The sequence below is a fragment of the Brienomyrus brachyistius genome, chromosome 16 (assembly GCF_023856365.1).
Source record: "Brienomyrus brachyistius isolate T26 chromosome 16, BBRACH_0.4, whole genome shotgun sequence".
Lineage (NCBI taxonomy): Eukaryota > Metazoa > Chordata > Actinopteri > Osteoglossiformes > Mormyridae > Brienomyrus > Brienomyrus brachyistius.
The window spans coordinates 13,358,360-13,384,808 of NC_064548.1; the positions used below are offsets into that span (position 1 = coordinate 13,358,360).

The window sequence follows — 26,449 nt, forward strand, 5'->3', positions numbered from 1 at the left end:
ACTTTAGCTAAAGGGTGCAGTTTCAGATGCCAGGTCCACAGCAATGAAAGGTCCATCAATCATGTATAATGTCCTCTGCTTCCAGGGAGCCTCTCACCACATAATATACTAAAACAGCACTTGACCCATTTGTTCCCTTCATCTCACCTGACGGGACACGAACGGCCCGCCTGAGACTCCCCCTCCCGCTCCTTGCCGTCTCTAATCGACACATTTTGCAATTTGTGCTCTGAGCACTGGTCTGCTGCTCTCCAGTCTCACTCAAAGGCACCTCGTTACTCGCACCCTGGTGGGGCCCGGCGCGGCTCTTACTCACAATCTCCTCAGTCGACACTTTGAAGCTGGTTCGGTTCAGACAGGGAAAGACGGTCAGACGCAAATCTAGACATTCAGGCTTTCATGCACTGAGACACATTCTGTGGATCTGCTGATTGTTTACTGTAATGGTCCATCAACTCCGATACAACTTGAGGTAAAAGACAAAACATTTGGCTGTAATAATTTTTCTCTCGATAGTCTGTGAACGTTTGTGTGGGATTCGACAACACAAGGGCAAGCGTAATGGAAATAGAATACTTAGTAAAGTAGGGTGTGAACTGGAGACAAGATGAGGTGTAAGAGTAGGGGATGTGTGAGGTGCGTTCAAGAGGTCAAGCACCGATAGCACTGTGACTCAGCCAGTCTGTCCATTATGAAAGCAGGGGGACCGACAACGTTGGCGGGATCTGCCAGCGATGACGCCCAGCTGGCTCTAACTGAACTGATCTGTTTTTCAGAGATAAAAACAGTCAGTTAGGCTTTAAAGAACAGAGTAGATAAGAAGGAGGGAAAAGATTTCCGTGACCTTTTGGCAACCTTGTGAAGTGACTCTCGTCCTTCCTCTTGATTCAGTTTAATTAGTGCTGATTTCTGTTCCCTATGTGTGTGTGTGTGTGGGGGGGGGGGGGGGTCAGCTCTCTTAAAGGGCCAGGCCCCTATTTTTTTTCCAGATAATTAAAAACTTACTCTTTCTCTAGATGACTACCATATCTGTCAACATTTTCTGCCCACAAAAGTGGCAGCAGAAGTGTTAATGTTCCTAAGACTGACAACCTGAAAGGTTAACAGATCAGACACCAGACAGAAGGTGTCAACTTAAGGGCCCAGCTTTCTTCAATCAATTCTATTGGTGTTCCTATGGCGCAAATGCCGAGAAGCTAAAACCGACAGCGTTTTATTCAGGCACATGTGACACAGCAGTGCCATAAAGCTGTACCACTGTCAGGCTCTCGATATGACCACATAGGCTGCGATAAACCAATGACAGGCCAAAACGTTCTCTAGAATCTTATGCATCGTCTCCAGCATATTTCAGCACCACGGTTTTTGAGAAGAAATTTTTCTGGTCCTGCTTTCGTCTGAGTTGATTAAAATAACACGTTTCCTAAAATAAGACCAAAGGGGGGGCTGCCATTATCCCAAAGTTACAGGCTTGCCCCATAGGGCCGGGGAAGCAGAGGCTAATCCTCTCTCCTCCCAGGAGAAAAAGCAGTTTTGCATTGATAATGCGCCTGCGTCAGGCTCCATCTGCCTGCCGCTGATAAGAGAGCGGCGGCGACAGAGGAATTTTCCACTCCTCCGACAATTCAGACCCGCTCACCGCGTACAAGCAGCCCAACGAGAGCGTCAGAGACGCGGAATTCACACGGCAGGAGAGGGGCTATAGGGGGGCTGCAGGGAGGCATGCTGAGAGGCGATGACGAGGGACCCTTCGGAAAGCTGTCACGAGATACACGCTTCCGTGACGACGGCAAGCGGCCGCGATGTTGACGGAGCACCTCCCCCCCCCCCCCCCCCCCGACATGAGTTTGGGTCTTTAAAGACGTCAGAGTGACCAACCGAGGAGAAAAAAAAGACAACACAGAAACAAATAAAAGGCGGAACACAGAAAATCCATGCAAGGGGAGCTGATGGAGAGACGCAAGCAGACGTGGATGGAGAAGCACCTGCACCCTTTAGAGTGGCTCGTCTGGTGCTGAGGTGGCGTCGGCACCCAGGCGCGGGTTTGTTGTTCCTGGGGCCCCACTGCAAAATTCACTGCAGGGGCGCTCAACCTCCTCAAGTGTAGTAACTGCTTGTGACCAGCAGGGGGCTCCCAAACTTCAGGGGGCCCACGCAAACACCGCCGCTGTGAACCTGTGAAGAAGAAGAGTAATGCATGACCGTGGCCCATTTGGAGAATTCACACTCCAGTCAGTAAAATCACTGATCAGATGAATATGAATGCAGGAGAGCAGAAATATTATGCATATAATAAATACTAGAAATGCAGCGACCCTTAGAAAGGGGGGGTAGATATTGCAGATCCCCCGCAGATGGCACCACAGGGGCAGTAAGTGCACTGTCAGCACTGCAGCATTAAAGAATGATCACGACGTGGAGTCTGGTTAGGAAGAGGTGAGCGGCTTGTTGCGTGCTGTCAACGAAGGGGGGGCACAGTGCGACAACGACAGGTCTGTCAGTGCATATTGTCGCATTATTTAGCATATTGGTGGTGGGGGGGCGGGGGTGGCTGAGCCCCACCCCTAACACATACTGCTATTAGTGGAAAGGGGAACACATCCTTGGCCCACAGCATTTGGTTTATAATGATTCTCAGTAGAAGACCCAGAAACCCAGAAGTATGATCCAAAAATCTTAATTCATACAGTTCACAGACCACATGTCCATCATAGCAACGGATTTTGGAGCTGCTGATTCACGTTTAATTCTGAAGCCTGCATACCACCCATCCCCCAATAGCTCTATAGCCTGGAAATGACCCATTGTTCCATGAGCTAACCGAATCTTTATATTCGCCGAATCCGATCAACAACCATATACGAGAGCAGACACATTTCTACCTCGAATCACTTCTGAGCAAATTTATTCCCCAATGAAATTAATTTAAGAAAAAGACACTTGATGCGATTTTTAAGCAATATTTTAATACATCAAATAAATAGATTAATACTTTAATTTGTTAGTACATTATTTTCTGTGTCACCATGAAAAAAATCTATATGAGCAGACTATAAAAAATAAATATAAAACCTCCTTTAAGGAAGACGGAGAGGTCACAGGTCAGAGGGACCAAATGTGAGATAACGTCTGTGTGAGCAGCACCACCTGGTCCAGCAGGTCCTCCACCTCTTTGCGGAGCGCTGTCCCTACCTCAGCATCCCAGCCTCTGCCCGGGAAGCAAGTATTTGGACAACAGAGGTGGGTGTACAGATCCCTATCCCCCTCCCCTGGCACTAGAGGGGTAAAATCTGATATTAGCACAAACAGCCACATGTTCAGCCAAGCAATTAACTGCAAATAATGAGATTTTCTTCCAGTCGTACGTTCCCACCTCAGGATTGATGTGAGAGGCATTTTTCAATCAATAACCTGAAATCTGCCTCTTTGACAGATGGAATGATAATAATCCAACTTGTGACAGCACTTTGCGTCCTTCTGCAAAGCCAGACCAGTTTTATCGTATTAGCTGACGTCCTGCTGAAGTTTTCAAGGTCACCCTGAAGTCGTGAAATTAATTCTCGGTCAAGTTCAATTGGCAGAGAATGTTAGTGATCTTCAGCTATCACTGGAGGCTGTTATTCCCTGTGCTACAAAAGCACTGAGGAAACGGCAGTGAAAGGCTGACGTAAATGGTGTCGTCGGCGCGTGATATGAAACCCCCCCATCATTAAGACTGCAGGCACCATTAGCAGCACTAACAGTGGGAGACATAGAATGATCTGGAATGAAAGCTCAATCTTAGGGAATCTCTCTGCGTGTTCCGGGCGACCTCGGCTGACGCAGGCCGGGAAAAAGCTGAGAGGGATTAGCATGATGGCGGGACAGAAAAGGAACGAAGAAAAATCCAGTGAAGTCACATCTTATTCCTGGATTATGTAAATATACAGAGATAAGAAATGTAGCTTTAAGCAGATGGGCACAGTCACTTCAAACTGCAATCTTGGCATAACAGTGTTCAAGGCCGGATCACATTCAAGTTCCAGTTGAATTCCAGGTTTGGAAAACAGAGAAGTGTTTTTATGATGCTCGTTCGCCGTTATGTAACACGACCCAAAAAGAGAACGAACAACAGAGCATAAATAGAAAAGGACCTCTGAGATCAGGGAACCTGCAGGGGGAGCAGCGGTTGTGGCTGCATTCTGTCACGCTGTGACGACAAGCCCCAGGCTGCCAGAGTGGAGACTGATGCCCTCTGGCACCCAGGGGGGGGGGTGGGTCTCGTGAGGCGTGGGGGCCCGGTCAGCCATGGAGACACTGATTCCAACTGACTGCAGCAGGGGGGGGGAGAAAACAAAAAACAGGAAAAACAGGCCCTGTCTGTCCTGGGGGCAGCATTTGCAGTGTAACGGGGGCTTCACACCTCATCTGCCTTGTCACATGGTGTGGAATCACATGGTGGCACAGTGGACCAATCAGCAGCAATACCTGGGTACATGCTCACTAGCAAGGGCAGGGAGGGTGACGGATGGGTGAGGTAGCCCCCCCCCCCCCAACACGTCCGCTGGGCAGGTGTTTTTGCTCCCCCTGCCCGGCCTCCCGCCTCTGGCACCATGGGGCTGAAACATATTAGGTACACGGGAAGCCCTCAGCGAGAGAAATTAATATGCTAATGACTTATCAACAGCTCTAATTACAGCCTGGTGTGCTATTTGCATAAGGTGCAGGAGAACGGTGGCAGTGGCGGAAATATGCGGCATATTCAATCCCGAGCGGAGACTGTCCATGGAAGGCCTTCACTTCTCAGCAGCATGGAGGCCGATCATCAGTAGATCAAAAACCGACAGCTTAAATGAGCTCAATTTACCATAAGGACATTAGCAAACTTGCAGCATTGTACAACAAAAAGCATAAAGCATCCCCGAGAATAATTTGACTTTCTGACACACTCTTCATTGCATCCACCATCTTAACAAAATGTCCACGTTTTTCTGCCTCACGTTTTAAATTTTTTTTTATTTTTCACCAATCAGGAAAGTTCAATAAAACAGGAATTCTCTACTAGTCCAATGATCGAAAACAGTAAAACTTCGTAAACAAATGCAGTTTTACCTAAGAAACATCCCAGAATCCACAAACACACCATTACAATGACCTAATTTCCTCATGCCATGTATGAAAATTAGTCCAGGGAAAATGTAAATGATAAATTAGGCCATTAAACTGCACCGCCAGCCTGTCCATTATGGGGACCCAGTTAAGGCACTGGAGGTCTGCAGTGAATAACTGGTTTGGTTTAACAGACAGGGCCACGCAGTAGAGGAAACAGGCTCTGTCACTCTCCGTACTGGGACCCACACTGGCCACAGGCACTTAGTTTACATTTGGGTCACCAAGGTGACATTGAAACCAGCAGGAAAAATTGGGTGGGGGTGGGGGGGGGCAATCTCTATATAGAAAATCCCAAACAGAGGTGGGTTTACAGTCAACACATGTCCATTTATTTATATATAACCTCTGTATTATCTTGTGTTAATCAGGACATAGAAACACTTCAGGCCAGTAGCAAGATCAACTCATGAAGAGGAACCCTAATTTTACATCAAGGTTAAGTTTTTTGGCTATTATTGTCACAGGGTGCTTAAAAGCAGCACTGCTTCGGGAAATCTAAATCCTAGCTATACGGAAGTACGGTTTTTATCTGAAAATGGTGATGTGCGTCCAGATGTGCGGAGAGCAGCAGCCTCGCAGCTACGTCGACATGAGCGAGACAGCAGCTCCGGCAGACAGCAGCAGACAGGCTGACAGAACCGTCCGCAGCCCTGAAGCGGGACTGACAACAGCGGAGCAAAACTAACGCTCCGGAGGAGAAAGGCTGCCGTTTTCCGCTTATGAAAGTCACCACTCTCATGCATGATTTTAAAATTCATTTTCAAACAGAATACGACAAGCAATTTCACAATAGAACAATACAGACAACAGGAAATGTTTAATCTTCACACGAGGAGTAATTCATCCGTATTTGGAAAGAATCACAAAGAGAGACAACAACATAATGGTGAAATAAACACTAAAAACAGGCATTCCATAAATCGCAGTTGCATAACTTAACCGTGTCATATAATCAAAATCCAATTTTCTTATTTCTCACTCGGCTGTAAATTAACAAGAGATCAACAGGAACGTGGAAGAGCGGGGTTTACTGAGAGCCTTATTAAAAAGGACAGTTAGGGGTTGGGGGTCGTGGGGGGGAGGGGTGCTCAAATCCCGGGATGGAAAGAAAAACATCTCTCTGGCCGGGTTAATCACCGTGACCATCGTCAGCTGAGGGTGACCGAAAGTTTTCCCCGGGTTCAGCCATTTCCGCCGTCGTTGTAAAGCACTTAAACTGGGTGGCATTGAGAAAGGAGTACTGAGGACTGTAGCAGGGCAAAGCTGTCCTGAGCACCAGGTAAGTGAGCGATACGGTGCTGTGTGCAGGCTGGGGAAGCCTGCCATCACACAGACCTCACTATGGAATCGCCTCCCAGCATCATCAATATAAAACTTACCATCTTTAAACTTAAAATAAATGAATATTTAAATTACAATGGCAATTAAAAAGGTTAAAAAAATGAAACAGAAATCATTTGTGCAGATCAAAGGTTATTAAAAGTCTGTTAGCTGCACTGCATCCCGTAATGGCATCTTCTTATCCGAATTTATCTGTAATTTGCTTTTTATTTTCATGTTTATTTTTTTCTCTTTTTGTTCTGTGTTTTTCTTATGTGTTGAGCACTTTTAATGACCACAGTGTATGGAAGGCAATTATAAACTCGCTTTGCGTAGATTACGCACTTAAATATTATAGATACTTGAAAGGGCGTGTGAGGTCAGATGGGCCAATCAGAATGGATGTCGAGAGAACAGTGGACAAAACAGCCAATCAGATTTGTTTAGCCCAAGAACAGCCAATGGTGAAGAGTTTCAAAATGTGCTCTGCAGCAAGTGGTCACCGGCTTGTGAATGCTTATTTCCTGCACCGAGTAAGTGTGACGTCACCAAGGACAATCTGAGGACAGCATCCCTCCTCCTTCAGCTTTACTCTATATCCAAGCGCCTTCTGTGGAGAGACTGCAATGCTTTATATAACTTTCCATTTCTTTTAATACTCTTCCGATTTACCACAAAGTCCTCAGAGGTGATTGAGTCTTTCTGACAAACTCTCAGCTGTACATCGTCATGGAAACTGCAGTTCCAGGAATCAAGCTGTCCTCTGACACTCATTTCATGAGAACATCTTGACCACCATGACAGCACCCTGCTTTACTCCTTTACATGTGCAGTGTTGGGGGCATGGGTCCCCCTCACTCATAACACTGAAGGGTCAGTGAGTTGAGGTGGGTTAGGGTTAGATGGCAGCCAGTAAACATGGTAAACAGCCACTTCTCTGGGCCAGTAGCACCACAATAAGAGCTCTGGCAGAGAGATGTGAGACTGAGGGTAGGTTCTCTCATGCTTTGGGGCTCAGCAACGTTAAACCCCGCAAGTCCTAATAAACCAGCACCCTTACAAATGGGAAAATGCACAAGGACTCCCAGGGCGTGGAAAAGGGCTCCAGCAGAATCCATCTAACTGTCCTCCAGCGTACAGCCATTACAGAGTTATGGAGAGTCTGGTGTTTATCCCTGGGACACCATGGATGGGATGTCAATCCATCACTCACACGATAACACATTAAGGGCAATTCAGAGCCAGAAAGTCACCCGACTGCATGTCTTTGGACCACAGGAATGGAAAACCTGCACAATATAGACAGAACATACGAACTACATAAGGGGAGGAGGGGTAGGAGTTAAACCCACAACCCAGGAGATATGCTGAGCTGTCATTCTGCATCAGAATGCAACACAAAACAATCATTTTTATGGCAACAGCATTCCTGTCTAGGGCTGTGAAAAGCGTTTCAGTTCAGTTTGCTGCGGAAACCACGGCAACGACTCCGCTGTGATCGATGCGGAACTGGGAATTAATTACTTTTGTGAAATTTGTTTTAAATGTTAAAAAACTTGTTCAATTTTCGAGTAAATGTTGGGAAGAAATGTCAGCAGGCGTGGGGGCTGATTTATGGCTTAAGGTCACACACAGTCTCGGGGGAGGTCACCTCCTGTTCAGGGGCGACGGAAACCATCCTGGCAGGAAACTCACCGTACCCAGTCCTGCCCTGCGGCGCTAAGCGAAATGTACACCACCTGAACAGAGAGCGGCGTAGGAGGAAAGAAGAGGCTAACAGTAAAGCAAGCTTGTTTTGGTGAATATTACCTTATGCACTGGGTGTTATTGCTGGATGTGAATGGACAAAACAGCCAAAAAGGAACTTCAATAATCTAACAACTAGACGTCATAAAAATGCATATTAGACACACACCTATTTTAGTGACTACGGACTCCCCCGATTTAAAATCTACATGACTAACGGCGAGTCACACATACGACCAAGATTTTTTTTTTGTTCAAACGTATGTAAGTGCTACCCTATCTAGTTCCTGTACTTTATTTTTTGCTCTGTGATATCGTCCTTCTCAGAGAAAGGCTGTCTGTCAGTTGTCTGCATTAAATCGTTTCTTTCTATAAATAGGCAAAGTGGGATCATTAAAAAGCAGTTATCTTCCATTCAGCAGCGTTCCTCTGCAAATCCGTCCAGCTTTCTCCTCCACAGCCCACGAATTATGAATTTCTCATAACAGAACGAGACGCCGGTCCGTACACTGAGAATCAGATACGCCACTGAGACATATAATTACCCTTTTTAATGGGGCAGCACTTCATTTGAATAAGGTTCCCTGTACACAGAGACAAAAGGCAAGCTGGAGAGGCTTAAACTCAAATTATTCATTACCATGCAAATTCATGATAAAAAATTTGCCTACATTTGCTGGATTTACTTAGTATAAAGTACATGGCAATGACAGCTTGAACAGATTCCTAGCTTGTCCTTTAGAAAATTTAATGCATAAACGAATACGGATCATGTAGAAAGAAGCAAAAAATGCCAAGGAGATGAGAGAGCATGTATGTCAACAGTAACCCTAACATTATTATGTTATTAAGAATATTTATATTCTGTTATGCACCCTTACGTGATGCCCTGTACTGTCTGGGACAGGATTCAAGCCACTGCAACCCTGGTCAGGAAAAGAGTTTGGAGGATGGATGGATGGAAGAAAAAATGTATATCTGGAGAAAGCTAATCGGTAAAAACAAACATTTTCCTTCAGAATATCATTAGATTTAAACTCAGTTTAACTGAAGTTTGGCAGCAAAGTGCTAGAATCTATGTAACTGAAGCCGACTGACTGATTTCCATGAGTGGAACCCCAGATACAGAGAAGAGAGCATAATTCTCATAGAGCACCACACAGAAACACTTAGACATTTTTCATCCGCTAACCACGCCGTGTCAGGGCGGTCCCTGTGAGTCGACGCAGCTATTAACGGTGATATACGTTATGCCCCGAACCAGCGGCGCTGCTCCCGGAAGACGGTTCCCGACTAATTTTCACGCGTAACTGGACCGCCGGGATGAAGGGAGGGCAAAGGGTTGCGTCGCTGGGGTTTAAAGGATAAAAAACGAACGGCGGAAATTTTTCAGTTGTGCTTACAGCTCACTTCGGCTTAGGTCTGTTCTGGGGAGTTACAATCACTTTAGATCAGCTCTGTCCTGGTGAGGTACATGAATGTGGACGTGTGCCGGTTTTTTTCCTTGCATTTCCTTCGTAAGCTCCGTTCACCGTTGTGGACCAGAACTTTGATTGGTCAAGTTCAGTACCGCCTTACAAACCCACCTGGAGCTTCTGGAAAGCTCTACTGCTTTACGAGCTGTCAGTCGGACTATTGCCCAAAATAGGCTTGAAGAATGAAGCCAAGACGGCAGAGCTGTGACTCTGAACAAAATGGACTCCCTGCAACATTGTTTAGTGTTTTGGGTCACCGTTTGTTCAGCCAAAGGCTTTGTTCCTGTCCCCACTTTCAAAACAAGTCACAATGTACCAGGAGTACTGTAACAAGCAAATAAACAAGTGTCTGGAATACTTAACCGTTCTCCTGTGCAATTAGCACCATATGTAAACAGGTAACTGACAGATTTTCCTTAAGTGCCTGGGTTTACATTACAAGCTATTGTCCTAACAATCACCTTCTGGAAACCAAAACCAGCTCTGTTCATCGAGAATAGAGGGGCACAAAATGAGTTAGTTTACTATCTCAAATCTGATATATTCAGATATTCATGGAAATTTTCTAATTGTAATTACAGAATAAATAAATTGGTGTAACTATTGTGGTCCAATTCCTCTAAGTTTGGATGTCCTCTCTGCATTCATGCGGTTTTCCTCAAGATTTGACAGTTTCCTCCCACAGTCCGATACATGTGACTGGGTGAACTGGCATGTCTAAATTGCGTGTGAGTGTGTGTGAGCCCTGCTATTGACAGACGTGCTATGGACAGACGTGCTATGGACAGACATGCTAAGGATCGACGTGCTAAGGACAGACATGCTAAGGACAGATGTGCTATGCACAGACTATGGACATGCTATTTACAGCAGTCATTCTATCCAGGATGTCTCCTGCCTCATGTCAAGTTCACTGTGGCTCTGAGATGACAAAGCAGTTGTGGAAGATGGATGATTGATGCTATTACATCCTCATAAAAAAGATAAAATATATGCATTTGTACTGTTCACAGTCCATGACAGGTAAATAAAGCACTTTTGTCAAAAGGCATGTAGACCAGTTGCAATAATGCTTTGTCTTGCTCTGTTTCTATGTACCCTTCTAAATTACATCAAAATTCTACAGCAAACCTACCAAACATAAAAATCAGACCAAAATTGAGAAAGTGGGTTAAATCCAGACTAATAAAACAAAAAAAAACTAATAAAAACTTCTCAGTGAACCACACAAGTTAAGGAAGTCCAAATTTACAACCAACAAACGTGGTTATGAAATCATACAGAAGAAAAGATCAGCACTATGTTATATGACTTCATGAAAAAAATGTCTAAGTGATATCGACATCTGCCTTAGAGATTTAAAAATAAAAGAAGGGTTAGATTTCCTTATCGAACAAGAAGCGTGAAAAGGAGTGTCCTTTATAGGCTGAAGCCGAAAATACACAGACAAATGCAAAAATTCATATGGCAAATGTTCCTAATTTGAAGCTATTTCAGATAACAGTTTCAATAGTCATTATAATGGCTGTGATTTTAAAGCCTGCTGTTATACTACACTTCAATTATAGGATTACTAATAACATTTATGTAACTCAGAAACAAAAAATAATGATTGTAATGATTGTCAGGTTTCACTTGTCAGGTTTCACTTAGCAAAATATTTGACAGACGTAGTTTCTTCTCCTCCAGGTCAACTCACAATACAAATGTCGCAGAGTCCAGTCCAGAAAATCACCACCGTCCTTCAAATGAGACGCTTGAGTTAACCCGCCCATTCATCCCCATGGCAACAAAGCCGTGGGTGACAGAAACCAATAGGGCGAAGGGGGAGCGGCAGCTTTTACAGAGACCGTCATTTCAGTCTGTTAAGGACAGAATGTCTTGTGCCTTCTGGGGCGAGGCAATTACCCAGCATCCTTCACTTCCATTCATCTTACATACAACGGTTTTCCAGACTTACCATTGCTTTTGTACGTCAAAGAGAGAAAAAGGGCTGGGCATTCTGGGATACAGCTGTGTGAGACATTAACTACTATGTTTCTCTAAAACGTAACTGTCAGTTAGTTTGCGGTTCTTGGGCTGGAAGGTAGGAAGGTAGGAAGGAAGGAAGGAAGGCACTTTGGCCCTTTTGTTCTGTAAGCTCTACCCCCTCCTTCCCTCCCGTTCTGGAGCCTGCGGCATCCCCATGGTCTGACTGTGGATAAAGACCCGTGATACAACGACATAAACAAATGCTGACAGGAGCGCCACAGCTCAGCGCCTCCCGCTGACAGCTCCAGGGGAAATGGCATGAGCCCCCAAGATACGCGAGGCCCCCGTTTTTGCTCGCTGTCTCCTGCACGCTCGTCGCCGCAGCGAGCTCCCGTCCGGCAGGTGAGATGCCACCTTTCGTCCGTGGGTTAAGACGGCCCAGAAATAGGTCATCATTGGGTGCTTATAGTCTGCTCCATCTTCATTTGCGCCTACTGAAGGCTGGGAAACAGGAATGGGAGAGAAGGTGAGAGATGAGGACAAAACAGACGGCATTCCTCCTCCAGACCACATTCATCTTCATTTCAGATGCTGTCAGGAGGACCCTGCCTCTTGTTACCAGAATATAAAATTTCATTTCTCATATAGCCTAAACTCCGTGTTATAGAAATGATTAATGGCCAAGTTTAATGCACCTTTAAATGATATACCCTTCTGTATTTATTGTTTTGAGATAACCAAGTATTTTTTTCTCTCTTCGTTCCATCAGGTTACAATATAGTTCATGGGAGTTATTAGTCGGCTGACATTCAGAGGCAGATGACGCCAGGATTTCGCGCAGTTTTGATTGCGAAAACAGCTGCAATATCCAGTGCCATAGATCAAATATTTGACAGTTTTCCAGAGAAGTGGCCTCGGACACAGATGTAGCATTTAGCTAGGGCATTGTGGGTGTGAAATTACCCAGGCCCAGTGCTACTGGGATGTTAGTCACCCATGAAAAGAAAGAGCGAACCCACGCACTCGTCCATGTCCAAAGGTTGCTCCTTTTTAGTCTCTCTCATAGGTATTGTCCCTGTGTCATGTGACAGAGGCATCAGCGGTCAGGGACAAAGAAGCTGTGTGACTGTGGTGGGTGAGACCAATGTCGGGCTATCCTGGGAGCTCCTGGAAAACTCACACTGGGCCAGTGGACTTTTTGCCTGGTGTATCCAGGATCTTAGCGAGGATGGTGGGGAAGAATCATACTCAGGGCTTTTTGGGTCCCTCCTGGCTTCCTAGCAAGCAAGATCTCTGGCTTCTGCTTCCATGGTGTATAACAGCACCTCCTGCTGGACGACCTTCACAATTTAGGCTCCGCTTCTTGTAATCAAATGGACCTGCCTAATAGTGTCTTTGTTCTTATTATAGATGGCTATTCAAAATGCTTGTTGCCTTTTGGCACGTTGTTGTCTCGAGAGTATTCTGTGAATTTTCCATGCAGGTGTCACGTTCGATCACCGTCGTGCGCATCATATCCAGCCATGACGTAAACTCAGCCCACTGCATAACAATAACACCGGCATTAGGATCTCAGGACACACAGACGCATAGCCAAGCACGAGGAGTTATAGTGCAACTCCTGTGTTTCTGACAAAATGATTAAAATGGAGAAAAACTCAGGATAGCGGAAGGCATTACAAGCCAAAGGCAAAGGTTGACATTGTTCATGTATGTTCTTTCCACTGACCAAATGACAAAGAAATTGCAGCTTGCCTACAGGCTCTAGAACAAAAATCAGCTTTTAGAAGAAAACAGTTACATAACAAACGACTCCTGCTTCAACGGAATTACAAGGCTATTTCTTAAAGGGTCAGAGAAAATGGGGAAGGATAGAAAATAAACTGTGCTGATTACAGAAACCTTTAAACAAAACCGGTCAATCAAGTTGTATTTAGTGTGACAAATATGCACCAGCAAATTTGAAAACTAAAAAAAAATTATAAAATAAATAGAATTCAAATTAATACTTGACCTCTTCAGAGCAAATGATCAAGTTGTTGATAGATACAGTATTAATCCCAAAGGAAACTGCAATTGTAATTTTACACTTTTTTTTCTTTTTTTTTTTACTCAATTTTACGCTATAATCTTTTAGGACAACTACACACAGAAATGCAGCTGTAAACAGTTTATAAAGACTGTTTGATCCTGGAAGCAGGTAACCAGGGGTGATTGACCATGGTTTGCCAATCCCACAGTTGGGGTCACATGACTGAGCCCGAGCTTATATACACAGTACCGTCAGTACACTGTGTCATGCAATACGGTGGGGATGTTTGTCATTCGTGTTAGAAACCCAGATAAAAGTTTAGATAAAACAAACACCATACGTTTGAGATCATTTACGATACCTATGCTCTGAACCAGACTTGGGCAACTATTTGACTGAGTGTCAAACTTGAACTTCACCCTGTCGGAAGGGATGCCATTTTTTCATGATTAATTTCATCTTGTGAAAAGAACAATAATATACTTTATATATTTTACTATACATTTTTTTTTCAGAGAAAGATTTCTGTTCATATTCATAAATTCGAACATAAATCTTTACGTTTTTTATTTTAATGATGGTAAAAATGTGTCCCACGCGCTAGCCTTCTTTCCAGGTCTCCTCTAAAGACTTAAATATGTACGACGAAATACAGAGAAGGTAAAATTCTATGCCATACTGCAATAATGCGGAAGAGGGTACCGTAGATCACGCTGCAGTGAGTGTTGAGGCTTGGGGAGGGCGACTTGTACTCTGCCTGCTTCACCTTGCATGACCTCCAGAAGCTGTCAGCAGAGGAGCACATCGAGCCGAGCAGCGTCACCGATCAGCCCCCACCCCGGGCCATCTCAGGTCCCCATCTGCTGCCTGACGGACGGACCTTTGATTCCCAAAGTGAAGGAACGTTTTCCCTTCCTCATAGGGAACCGTAGGAAAATTCCCTCTTAGAGTATGGAAATGAAGCAAGATGTGCGGTAAAATCTCAAGAACAGGACCCAGTATGTGGGACACATTAACTACAAAAAAGCGTCATACTTCGTATTATTTCGTCATTGCTACTCGTTTCAGTCCGCTTGTCAGGGCTGCCAACTCTCACGCATCTGGCGTGACTCCCACGGCTTCGGACATTCACGCTCACGCAAGAAATCTTACGCCAAATCTATATTATTCCATTATAAACCTGAGATTTGCTACATCAAAAGCGCTGGAGTTGGGGTTTCAAACCCTACAGACCCTTTAATAATAATAACATGGTTGTATACATGTAAATGTGTGTGCAGACTTGTCTCGAATTGAAAATCTCAGCCCACCTAGCTGACCAAAGGTGGCAACATTGCCACTTATATTCAATGCATTTTGTCCAAATCGCATATGACTATAGGTTTTCAGTGACCGAAATACAGGCTCTCCCTCTTTCTATCAGCATGTGGAAATTCGTCAGTAAGCCATCAGGAACAGGCTTTTTAACACTTTTCATTGAAAACCCATTTGGAACCAAACAGGGTCTTTTAAACCCCTCTTCCTTCACATCCATCAGGGGTTTTGACGTCTCACTGATCTGCCGCAATATACTCAGCTTCAGACCAATTAAGTCTCGCTGTCAATTCACCGTCTGAATAAAAACTTGCCCATCAAAGCGGCGAATAACGGAAACCCCACAATGAGGCGGCTGAGTAACGTAGCCAGAGATTAAACATCTAATGATGAAAATAAGTGTCTGTTTTCTTGATACAAATGAAAAATGGCTGCTTTATTAATCTCTTAATTAAATCTTTTTGTCGGGAAGCCATTCGCCCCTTTAGTGATTAGCGGATAATGATAATGTAACATCTTGTCGACTTGACAAGAGATCAGTCATTCTCTAGCAGTATGAAAATACACGTCTGCAGAATCAGACTTCAAAGAAAACTGAAAAACAAGGACCTTCCTGCCACGTCGTTATGGACAATGATGATACCTTGAACGACAACATAATGAGGGCTTCTGGCTTCGCTGTCGATTACAAATTTCCGATACTGATGCACACAAATCTTTACGTGCAAACAACAATGATTCCTTGAGGCATAATGTCAATTAAAAATAGACGCATTTAAGCCTAAAAATAATTTTAATTAAAACAAGGCAATGCATAAAGATGGCAAGACATATTTGCCCTGAAGGTCCATCTTCTACTTAAATGAGGCAGTCTAACTGATTTTGGTGTTATTTTTATAGAAATATTAACCGATCGTTAATCTGTCTTGCCATCCAGAACAAACATTAACACATGCCTCCAGACTGTTGGTCTATAGGAGCAAACTTGACAGAGTTTGACAATAATGTAAGTTAACCACACGTCTACCATTTCAGCATACCTTTAAGTATAATAATAAATTATTGCTGGGAACGCAAAACAAATTGCTGCACGAAGAGATTGCTGCCCCCATTACTATGAAGCAGAATGTACGCTATGTTAAATTTGCATTGCATATTTTCTGCACAGTCATGCATGGGGCATATAGTGCAATGAAGACACGGTGGTTGTCACTGAGGCGCTGCAAGTTATAGAGGAAGAAGAGTCAGTCATTCATATTGAAAGCGGCAGCACCGGCAGCCCTGAGAATGAAGGTAAAATGGTTTACCAGGCCGCAAATCTCTGGTTTTAAGTTTTTCTCCAAAACCGCAGCTGAAAAATAAATGGGAAATACAAACACAGATAGAGTAACACTGAAAAGCAAAAACTAATATCCGTAAGGAAGGCAGCGTCCGCGTAGCTCAAGAACGTCCTCACATTACAATGCTTTGTGCAATTTTATACAAAATAAACTTTTTATCTTTTTTAATTGTTAATGAAAATATTCACAATTAATTACGCTTTAAATATAACAGTAACCACGTATTGTAATGTCCCTTGAGACAGTGAGACAATAAATGCTTGTAAACGGCTTACAATTCAAATAAATACATTTGGAATTGTATCCTGCAAATGAACATCATTTACACCACGTTGCAAATACAAATATTTCAGGAATTTGCGCCTCAAATTACAGCAAAACGTTTGGAGATTAAGAGTGCTACATCATGTAGACTTCCAAGGGCAGCGAGAATGAGCGGTGCTCAGAACAAGAATTGAACGACTATGCAGCGTTAAAAATTGCAGCGGTACTGTGGAGCAGTAGCACCATCTAATGACCCTAAAATGCAATTGAACGGATTATATGACGCTTATATGACAAAAAAAGCTAGCATATAGTTTTACCGGAGCCGGAAAAAGAAGACGAATTTTTGGGGCATAAGTCTCTGATGTCTGCAATTGTCCAATCACAGAATATCTAATAGTTACATTAAGTTTTGTTATTCCATTAGTTATCAAACACTGCTCTCCAAACTAGCGTGGAAGCTTACATGTTTTGCTGAGTACTGCACACTAGTAGGCCTGCCACATACAAAGCAGAGGCAGGACTCAAGTTCCAAGTATTACTGTCACATGTTCCTAATAACAGAGTGAAATTCTTATGCCACAGTTACAGGGTGAAGGACAGGTGCATTGGGCAGTGCAAGACAAGCAAATAGCCCTAGTGCAATGCAGGACCAGACATTGCAAGATAAAAGAGTGTAATATAAGATTGAGTAAGCAATAAGTGGATAATATTAATAAAGTGCATAACTTCAATATTAACAATGTGTAATATATAGTGACCTTATGGCCCGTGCAAAGAAACTGCCAACAGTCCACATAAAAGTACTGGGAGGCACCTCTTAATCATTGAATTCAGGTGTTTCATTCACACCCATTACCAGGGATCAGGCTAGGCCCCTTCTAGTGAAGGGAACTCTTAATGCTTCAGCAGACCAAGACATTGTGGACAATTTTATGCTTGCAACTTTGTGGAAACAGTTTGGGGAAGGAAGGCTCTTCTCTGTTCCAACATGGCTGTGCCCCAGTACACAGACACACTCCAAACTCTTGTGCAAAGCCTTCCCAGAAGAGTGGCAGCTGTTATAGCTGCAAAGCGGAGACCATAGTGATGCCTATGGATGTAGAATGGGATTTCATAAAAGTTCCTGTGGGTGTAATGGCCAGGTGTCCCAGTACTTCTGTCCATATAGGAATCTTTGAATTGATGTGCCATATAAATACTTATAAAACACGTAATTTTCCACTCAATCTGAACTTTTCAGTTACATAAAACCAATGAATATACTGCATTTCTGCAACCCAGTAGAACTTAGCAGTTAGCCAATGTGTCATTGCAGACTTGTCTTGAAACTTACATACTGGCATGGTGATTACAATACATGCACTTATCACACTCCCCTTCTTCTAAGAAGTTGGTTTCTGTGCAAAATAAACTGCAAAAAAACTGCTAAATAAACAAATTATACGTAGCGCTTCCATGTAACCTAATTATAGTAACATATGTCGTATTTATAGAATTGACTGAAATCCGTGTTTTTTGGGTTACGGACTATTGTTTCTGCCTAGGAACCATATATCTTATGCTTGTTTCCTATCGAACTATTTTCTTTGAGACATAACAATGAGTACATCCGTGCCGCTTTCACATGCTGTATAGTAGGGAACTGTACGTCGATTTGACTTTATTCAGTCTGTAAAAGACACTGCATTAATTAAGATAACTTCAGTCCCTTCGCAACTGCAGGTAATAGCGTTTGATTTTTATTTTAATTTCATTTTACCCTTAGCCAGAAATATGTGAAACTAACTACGTATACTGAGCGTTTAAATGACGGGTCTTGTATAATGGATCTTTTAGATTTGTAGTTTAAGAACGTGGTCTAGAAAGTTATATGCACATTTTTACATACAGTGGAACCTTGGAACTCAAACGCCTCTGAACACTACCAGTTCGGACATCTGTTCGGTCTGTCGAGAAAAATCTAACTGCAACTCGACCTACTGGGATGCTGATGCCTATGAATCGCTGTCAGTGTCCCTGTGTTCGGTGTGATTTTTTGGTGCTTTTTTCTACAGTATAGTTAGTGATGCAGTAATCATGACCCTTAAGAAAGTGAGCAGTGATAGCAATAAGCCAAAGAGGAAAGTAGCTAGAGTAACTGTAGACATTAAATAGGAAATTATAGCGAGACTTGAAGGTAATGCACGTGTGTCTGCTCTCTCTCACTGCGGAGTATGGGATTTTCATTTATTTAATGTTTATTGCTTTTGTAGGTGTGTTTTTCTTGTGTATTACCTTTATATTGATTGTCAGTGGTTCTTATCATTAGTCAGATAAGTAGATAAGTTTAAATAGGCATCATTTGGGAGTCTTCAGCGGATTAAATTCATTTACATTATTTCTTGTGATAAAATGCGACTTGGACCTCGACCAAATCGATACTCGACCAGCCTTCTGGAACGAATTAAGTGTCTTTCAAGGTACCATCGTGCATAAAGTTCGATTCGGAACACGAGTACCTTGCTAACTAGAAAAGCAAAATTACGTGTTTTTTCCAACAGAGAAAATCAGCGTGCGTGTATATACTTGAGAAATTTGCAGTATATTACAAACGATTCTGTTTTTTTTTTTTTTTTTTTTTTTTTTTTTTGCAGAGGAATCGACTATTACTGTTCATTTATTTGGTTAGTTGCTGGAAAAAAAAAACAATGAAACTGAAAGAACTAGAATCTTGCCTTCAGCATGTGGATGTTTTTGAGGACCCAAAGATACTTCTTGAACAGTACCCTACGAGTCCCCACATTGCAGGTGAGAGATTCATTAATTGCATCGTATTATACCCGCTCGTGAGCAAAAATATAATACAACCGGTCAACTGTCCCTGTTAAGACATATAATCGTTTGAATGTTTAAACCTATGGCTAAGGTAGTTTGTTCTACTTGGGAATTTTCAGCCCGTATGCTGTACACTATACACAACACGTTCGATGACATTGAGAACAAACTGGTAGCGGACCTGGGTTGCGGATGTGGTATCCTCAGCATAGGATCTGCAGTGCTAAATGCCGGGTACGTAGCATTTGGAAGCTAAAAAAAGAGTTTGCCTCTCTGATTTGGTTTAGATTAACTTTTTTCTTTTTTCCATTTACAGATTGTGTGTTGGATTTGATATTGACCAAGAGGCATTGGGAATATTTAAAAAGAATATGGAGGAATTCGAACTTACAAATATTGACATGGTTCAGTCTGACGTCTGCTCCTTAGAACTGGATTCTTACACCAAGAGATATGACACTGTTATCATGAACCCTCCTTTTGGTACTAAACACAACAAAGGTAAGCTAGCAAAGCTCGATCAGTGGCCTGTACTACGAAGCGGGGTTACTGGCTTATCGGGGTAACTTGTCAGATTTAAGGTACCACTGTTTAAATGGACTTAATATTCGTTCACTTACATTTTGCCCAGACTACCTTAAATCCGACAAGTTCCCCCAACAGGCCCCAGGTATGAAATTTGCATGCTCTCAGTGTCTTTGTGGGCTTAACTCCATACCCCCCCCAATCCAAAGAAAACATGCTACGGTTAACTTCAGGGATCAGCTCTGGAGCCCAATACCCCTACAAAGAACAAGCTGGCATAAAGAAAAATGAATGAATGAATGAAACTGGACAAGGTTAAACTAATTGCCATTTTCATCTACAAGGTATGGACATGCAGTTCCTGAAAACAGCACTAAATATGGCACAATCATCAGTGTACTCTCTTCACAAAACTTCCACACGAGAGGTATGTGGTCTGTAGAATCTTTAATGTCACCTTCCTCAAGCAATACAGTTGAGTAAAGAAATGAATTTTTATCGTTTAGCATGTGCAGAAGAAAGCAAATGACTGGAAAGTAAAGATGGAAGTAATCGCAGGTATGCAACGATGCTTTACCAACATTTCACTAGGTTCGTGTCATCTTTTTAAAAGTCCATTTTTGCCCTCTCTTTACAGAACTAAGATATGACTTGCCGGCATCGTACAAGTTTCACAAAAAGAAATCGGTAAGATTCTACGTCCTATAGATCAGGAAAATCTGGATTTAGGGTTGGTCACACGTAAAAAGGAGTTCTACAGAATCAGTTTTTTTTTTTAAAAGCATTTATACAAAAAAAGGAATCAATGGCACAATTTGAAAAGCAGCAACTACAGAAATATACCACTAATGTAATGGGTAGATTGCTTTAAGAAAAAAAAAATCTGCACCGGTAAGAGTCAATTAAGGGTGCAGACACACTCAGGCTTAACTCTGCACTTGTTCATGAGGTTTATGAATGTTATGTGCATGAAGTCTCCTTAGTGGCCATTCTGGACAGAAAAGAAACAAGCCTCTTTTATAATCCCCTTGAACTGCAGGTTGACATCGAAGTCGACTTTATACGATTCTGCGTAACGTAAAGCCATCACAGGAATGGACTCAAGACGCACTCCGTTCATCGGCATTTCGAATAAAGGCTGAGAGGGACTCTGGTTTCAGTTCTCCGAGCCGTTTTCCGTCTTCCCTTGTTTTGCGGCAGGTGCCTCTGCATCTCCCTCGTCAAGAGGCCTCTTCTTTGGGCTTTGAGGTGCAGCTAGAAGCATCAGAAACAATTAGCCATAAGGCACATCCAACCGTATGACAATGCATGAGAAATCAAGCTTGTTTTGTACGAAGTATTGAGTAAATAAAATACAGAAGAGGAAGGCAACTGAGCAGCATTACAGTGATGTAACATTCTTACCATCATCTTCATCACCACTGTCAAATTTAGTCTTCTTGCCCTGGTATTTCACTTGATCCCTTCCTCCCCTATCCCTTCTGCCTCCTCTTCCTCCTCTACCTCCAGATCTACGGCCACCTTTAATAAAAGGAAAGGTTAGCACAAGGCACCGCCATTTCTCATTTAGGTAGGCACACTGGCCAAACCAGGCACATACCTTTGCCCCTTCGCTTGTTGAGGGACTCCTGCTGGTCCTCCATGATCTTCTTTAGTGTCTCCTTCTCCACATCTCCCTCCAGCACTTCCCACGTTACGCTTTTGTTCTTTACTTCCAGTTTGCCCCCATGAGCTTCAGTGGCTTTTTCTAGTGCCTCTCTGGCATTTGATTTAAAAAGAATGGTACCCTGGGAAAAAAAAAAAGAGCACATGCAATCAAAACGACTGCTAGCAGACTTGTTATAGCATTAATGACCTAAGCAGCTGCTGTAATGAGTGAGCTGCCTCACTTTACATTTATGTGAAAAGCAGAATCTTACTTCCTTGGCTCCTCTAGTGAAGTCAATCCATTTGATCTGACCGTGCCCCGAAAACAACTCGTGAAAATCTTCCCTCGACGTCTGCTCCAGATCACCGGAGAACTTCAGCAAGCAGCCTGCCTGTTCATCTAAAGATTTCTGCAAAAGAACATGTACATTTGCTGCGCAAGATCTGCAAATGTTTTAATTTAAATCATGACGCATTCCTCAGCTTTGGAACAGCTGCATGCATTCCACCACATTAATGCTTTCAAGCAGACTCTTTTCTCCAAAGTTACGTACGAGTGAGGCAAATGGCACACTGCAAACATTCATGCTGTCAAAGCATCAACTAGTCACAAGTGCAGCTAGGCTGAGCTTCCTGTGAACGCCCAGGTACGAGTGTAAGCAGTATGGGAGCAGGAGCTACACAGCTTCTCACAAAAGCAAGAACCTAATGAGACTATTCAATGGCCAGAAGAGCAACATACCTATTTTTGTTCCTTGAATGTTATCAGGCTAGTACAGGAATTCCTGGAACTGATGGGTTTTGAGGAGTGTGAGGACCCCCCCCCCCTCTATCAACCATAGTTCCATGCATTTCCTTAGGAATCCATTATAAGCTTTCCTTTAAATCACACCCACACATAAATCACACAGCTTACCATCTCCTCCTCCTCTGCTTGCTTCTGTTTTTCTTCCTTCTCACTTTAATAAAAGAAACCCAAACAGCAATTACCAAAGAGCAGAACCAAACCAGGAAAACAGCATTAAATAACTGATCTGTTCTTGCCACTTCATGGCCTCTTCAGACCGATAGCGGCTTTAGCTAAGGCCAGGTGAGCCGAGGGAGACGGTGCTTACAGTTTGGCTTTAGCCTTCGCCTGTACTCTGTGTTGTTTTCTTTCCTCTGTCTTCTTTGCATAATAGTCATCCCTGAAAACACACACACCAGTAAACAAAAGCCACAGCACACATGAAGCAGGGTTGCAGGGCATCACAGCGAGATCGTATGGCACCTGCGCAATGATCACCAAGCCTTCCGATAGACGTAAACATGGCCTTTTCTGAACTATATGGACGTTCACTTACGGCGACAATATAAGCAGATTAGTAGCCTAAAAGATTGAGGCGTATTATGACGTCAAAAGTTAGTAATCTGTATAAATTCAGCGTATCCTTATGTTTAATGAACGTCTGATTTTAAACTGCAAAAAGTACCGCCACACCACCAATTTTTTTTTTTTTTTAAAACCTTGTCTATCCACAATATCTCCTCTTAAAAAATGTGTGAGCTGTCCCAGTCTTCACCACAACTTCAGTGCTTATTGCTTCCATGATTTAGCAAAACGGTAGCATGTGGCATGCTCTGCTAAGAATGTAATAAACATAAGGATATGCCGAATTTCTACAGAAAACTTTTGGGCATCGCAATACTCATTCAGCAGCCACACCACCTGCAGTTCAGTCTCAGTAATCCAGCTGAAGCTAAGTAGGTTTAGGCCTGGCCAGTAGGTCGATGGGAGACCAACAAGGAAAGCTGGGTTGCTCCTAGAAGAGGTGTTGGTGTGGCCAGCAGGTTAGCCCATCCTGTGGTCAGTGTGGATCCCCACACCCCAACGCAGTGATGAGGACACCGTTATAAAAATGGTGCCGTCCTTCGGATAAGACGTAAAACCGATGTCCTGCTTCTCTGAGGTCATAAAAGATCGCTGGGCATCTTTCCTAAGCGCAAGGGTGGTACCTCGATGACCCACTGTGGCCCTATCAAACCAGGCCTCCTAATCGTTCAATTCTCTCCTGTCCCTTCACCACAACAGCTACCGTGTGGGTGAGCGTACTGGCGCAGGATGGCTGCTGTTGCATCACCCAGGTGGGGGCTACAGAGTAGCGGTAGTTGAAGTGGCTCCCCATTGCTTCTGTAAAGTGCTTTGGGTGTTTGAAAAAGCACTTTATAAATGTAACTTTCATCTCACTCGTATTTTAGATGTACCGCTAAACTGTTCACCAAACTGTGGGTGTGAGAAAATGTCTATAGTACCAAAAAGCCAGCATCTGAACACATCTCACATGTCTGATCTAAGCCCTAGTGACTACCGTGCATGCACCATATAATCACCATTACATCAAAGTGATACTGGGCAGCCCAAACAAGGCGGCAAAAGAACTACATGTGCACGTACTTTAAGAGGACAATCATTTCGTTGTCTTTAAAATTCTTTACATCTGGACGAGCTGTAAACTGCTTGGCTGATTCTTCGGAGTCCAGAACCAGGAAAACTGAGCCCTGGAGAGAGAGAAGCATTTATGACTGATGTCATTCCAATCTGACAGTGGCGAGGGAAGTGGTTTCAGGATCTTACTTTAAACTGACGCTGTAAATTTCGTCGCATCTGTATATTTTCAATATTTCCTTTTCCGGCAAGCCATTCCTGGACTTCATCCAGGGTAGTTTTCAAAGGAAAGCCTTTCTGAAGGAAAGATAATGTTTCGTTATGAGTAATGAGACCAAACACTGCAGAAGGGTGAAAAGCGATTTCAATTCATACTCACAATGTAGACGGATTTGTGTTTCACAGCATCTCTGTATTCGTCGTTGACCTCTGGAAGAGGCTTGTCTGGGGACCTTCTGATCTTGGTCTTGTCCTCACTGATTTCCATGAGACCCGTCTTTGACTTCCTTAGGGACTCAAGTATTACACTGAAATCTGTGGTTAAACGGTTCAGCCTGCGAGAGACAAAAAGACAATTACAATCTGGCAGAACATTTCCAAAGCAGCCTGTACAGACAAATAATGATTATAATTATCATATAAATAATACATCACCTAAAAACTAAATCTTGTGTTTTAACGTTTCTGTATGTGCCTTTGCTAAATGTTGAATATCCTTTGTGATGTCCTCTTTTGTAACGTCAGATAAAAGCACCACCAAGGCGAATTCCTTGTATGGAAACATACTTGACTAATAAAAAGGATTCCGATTCTGCTATAAGCCCACAGGCCACTGGTGGCTCCTGGAGGCCAGTGTGGCAGTACGTGACCAAATAAAAAATACGCAAATTATCCTGAGCATGAGATTTATTGTTTTAAATCTAGACACAATACAACTTCCCCAATAATGTGCAACTATGTAGTTAAATGAAGTGAAGCATCATCAAGATTACTTCCGGCTAGCCAGGTTTTAAAAAGTAAATGGTGGCCCCCAACCCCCCTCCGCACTGGTAAGCGTGGCCCTCGTTCAGTGAAGAACACTGAGCTACACTGAAACTTTCAGGTGGCGCTACATCATTACACCAGTAGGTGGCAAAGAACCGCATCTCTCTGGTTCATAGATCTCCACGGTGAATGCAGTTTTTTTTTTAAAGTGCCTTAAGAGATCATTTTTATTTTCGTTGGTTTGGGTCAATCACGAGCTCACCAAATCAAATTCACGGTGGTGCTATTGTGACAGTTGGACTGTACATGCTAAGTTCTAGGGCATCTTTCAGCCCATTAGAGGAAGGGACAATTTGCTTACCTGTTGAACTTAATCATGGTTTCAAGTGGAACCCACCCATCATCAACTTGCAGCTGCTCTTTCAGGAACTTGTCTCTTGGAAGATTATGGTCGCCAAAGTAATACTTGGGAGAAAAGCAGGCATTTAATTTCCCACCTTACAGGACACTACAGTGAATTATTCTGACGGCTGTTATACCGGCATTTACCTCGATCTGTTCAGACACTTTCTTTTCAAGGGGGGTTAAAGCCTCGTTTTCAGCCATTTTGTAATCTAAAATGGGAGAAATTATACAACAAAAAAATCATTAACAAAACAGAATTCTAATAGTTTTCTTATACGTACTGCAAGTATAATGTGACAAAACGCGCTTTCGCCGAATCACACTGCTAACTAGCTGTGTTTAAATAATGAAGGAGCGCGTTTTCGGCTCCAGGCTCAGTAAATCCCGCTCTTGCCCTTTCCTATTAAATCTAATTCGCGTCGTTTAGCTCGTTTTAAATCACGTAACCGTGTGTTTTTTTCCGACCTGAACCTTCCATTCAAACGCACCCCAAGTTCAGCCGGAGCACATGAGGCTTCCGGGGACCCACGCTGTCTCTGCGATTAACAGCCTCCCTCTCAGAAAAGCACCCATGGGAACCATTGAGTCAGGCCCCAAATCAAATACAGACGTCGATGCGATGTCCTTCATGAGCAAACGAATACATTTATACCAAACGTTAGTTAACTGTGCATTAAAACGCGTTTACTTAAATACACCCCGCAGGCTCACAATAACCAAGTAACCCTTGGCCAAATAACAATACACTGAAATAATAGCATACACATGGTTCTTTAAATGTGTTTAAAACAGTACACGGTACGAAATTCGAGAAAATAAGGAGAATTAATCGTACTTGGTACCTGAGCACGGATCCAGAACCTCTTCTCGGTAAAACGATGTCAGTCACTGTCCCAGAATTCAGCGCGCTTATACGGAGCACGCCGTAGGCCAAAAAATTATAAACCGCGCCCCTCGTGGTCGTATTATAAACTGCAGCAGGAGGTGCCTATGAAGTCCTGTAGGGAAGACGAGATAATTAATATATCTAAAT

General features: G+C 43.2%; 2 protein-coding genes across 3 annotated transcripts; one reads left to right on the plus strand and one right to left on the minus strand.

Moving 5' to 3' along the window:
- The first annotated feature begins 18,201 nt into the window (after window positions 1–18,201).
- Window positions 18,202–21,330, plus strand: mettl5 (methyltransferase 5, N6-adenosine). Its single transcript, XM_048979607.1, has 8 exons — window positions 18,202–18,338; window positions 19,250–19,403; window positions 19,550–19,664; window positions 19,747–19,931; window positions 20,300–20,382; window positions 20,462–20,513; window positions 20,593–20,642; window positions 20,995–21,330. The coding sequence occupies exons 2-8, from the start codon at window positions 19,304–19,306 to the stop codon at window positions 21,034–21,036; spliced, it is 627 nt and encodes a 208-aa protein (XP_048835564.1). The 5' UTR covers window positions 18,202–18,338; window positions 19,250–19,303; the 3' UTR covers window positions 21,037–21,330.
- Window positions 20,386–26,412, minus strand: ssb (small RNA binding exonuclease protection factor La). Of its 2 annotated transcripts, none has more exons than XM_048979591.1 (12): window positions 26,259–26,412; window positions 25,561–25,625; window positions 25,373–25,476; window positions 24,407–24,581; window positions 24,217–24,324; window positions 24,037–24,140; window positions 22,718–22,789; window positions 22,519–22,561; window positions 21,875–22,012; window positions 21,556–21,742; window positions 21,360–21,476; window positions 20,386–21,209 (listed from the first exon to the last, which is right to left on the minus strand). In XM_048979591.1, exons 2-12 carry the CDS (start codon window positions 25,615–25,617, stop codon window positions 21,112–21,114), a joined length of 1,203 nt encoding a protein of 400 aa, XP_048835548.1. In that variant the 5' UTR covers window positions 25,618–25,625; window positions 26,259–26,412; the 3' UTR covers window positions 20,386–21,111. The 2 variants fall into 2 exon arrangements, with proteins under 2 accessions (XP_048835548.1, XP_048835549.1); XM_048979592.1 differs by having other exon boundaries at window positions 26,252–26,392.
- Between the last annotated feature and the right edge of the window lie 37 nt (window positions 26,413–26,449).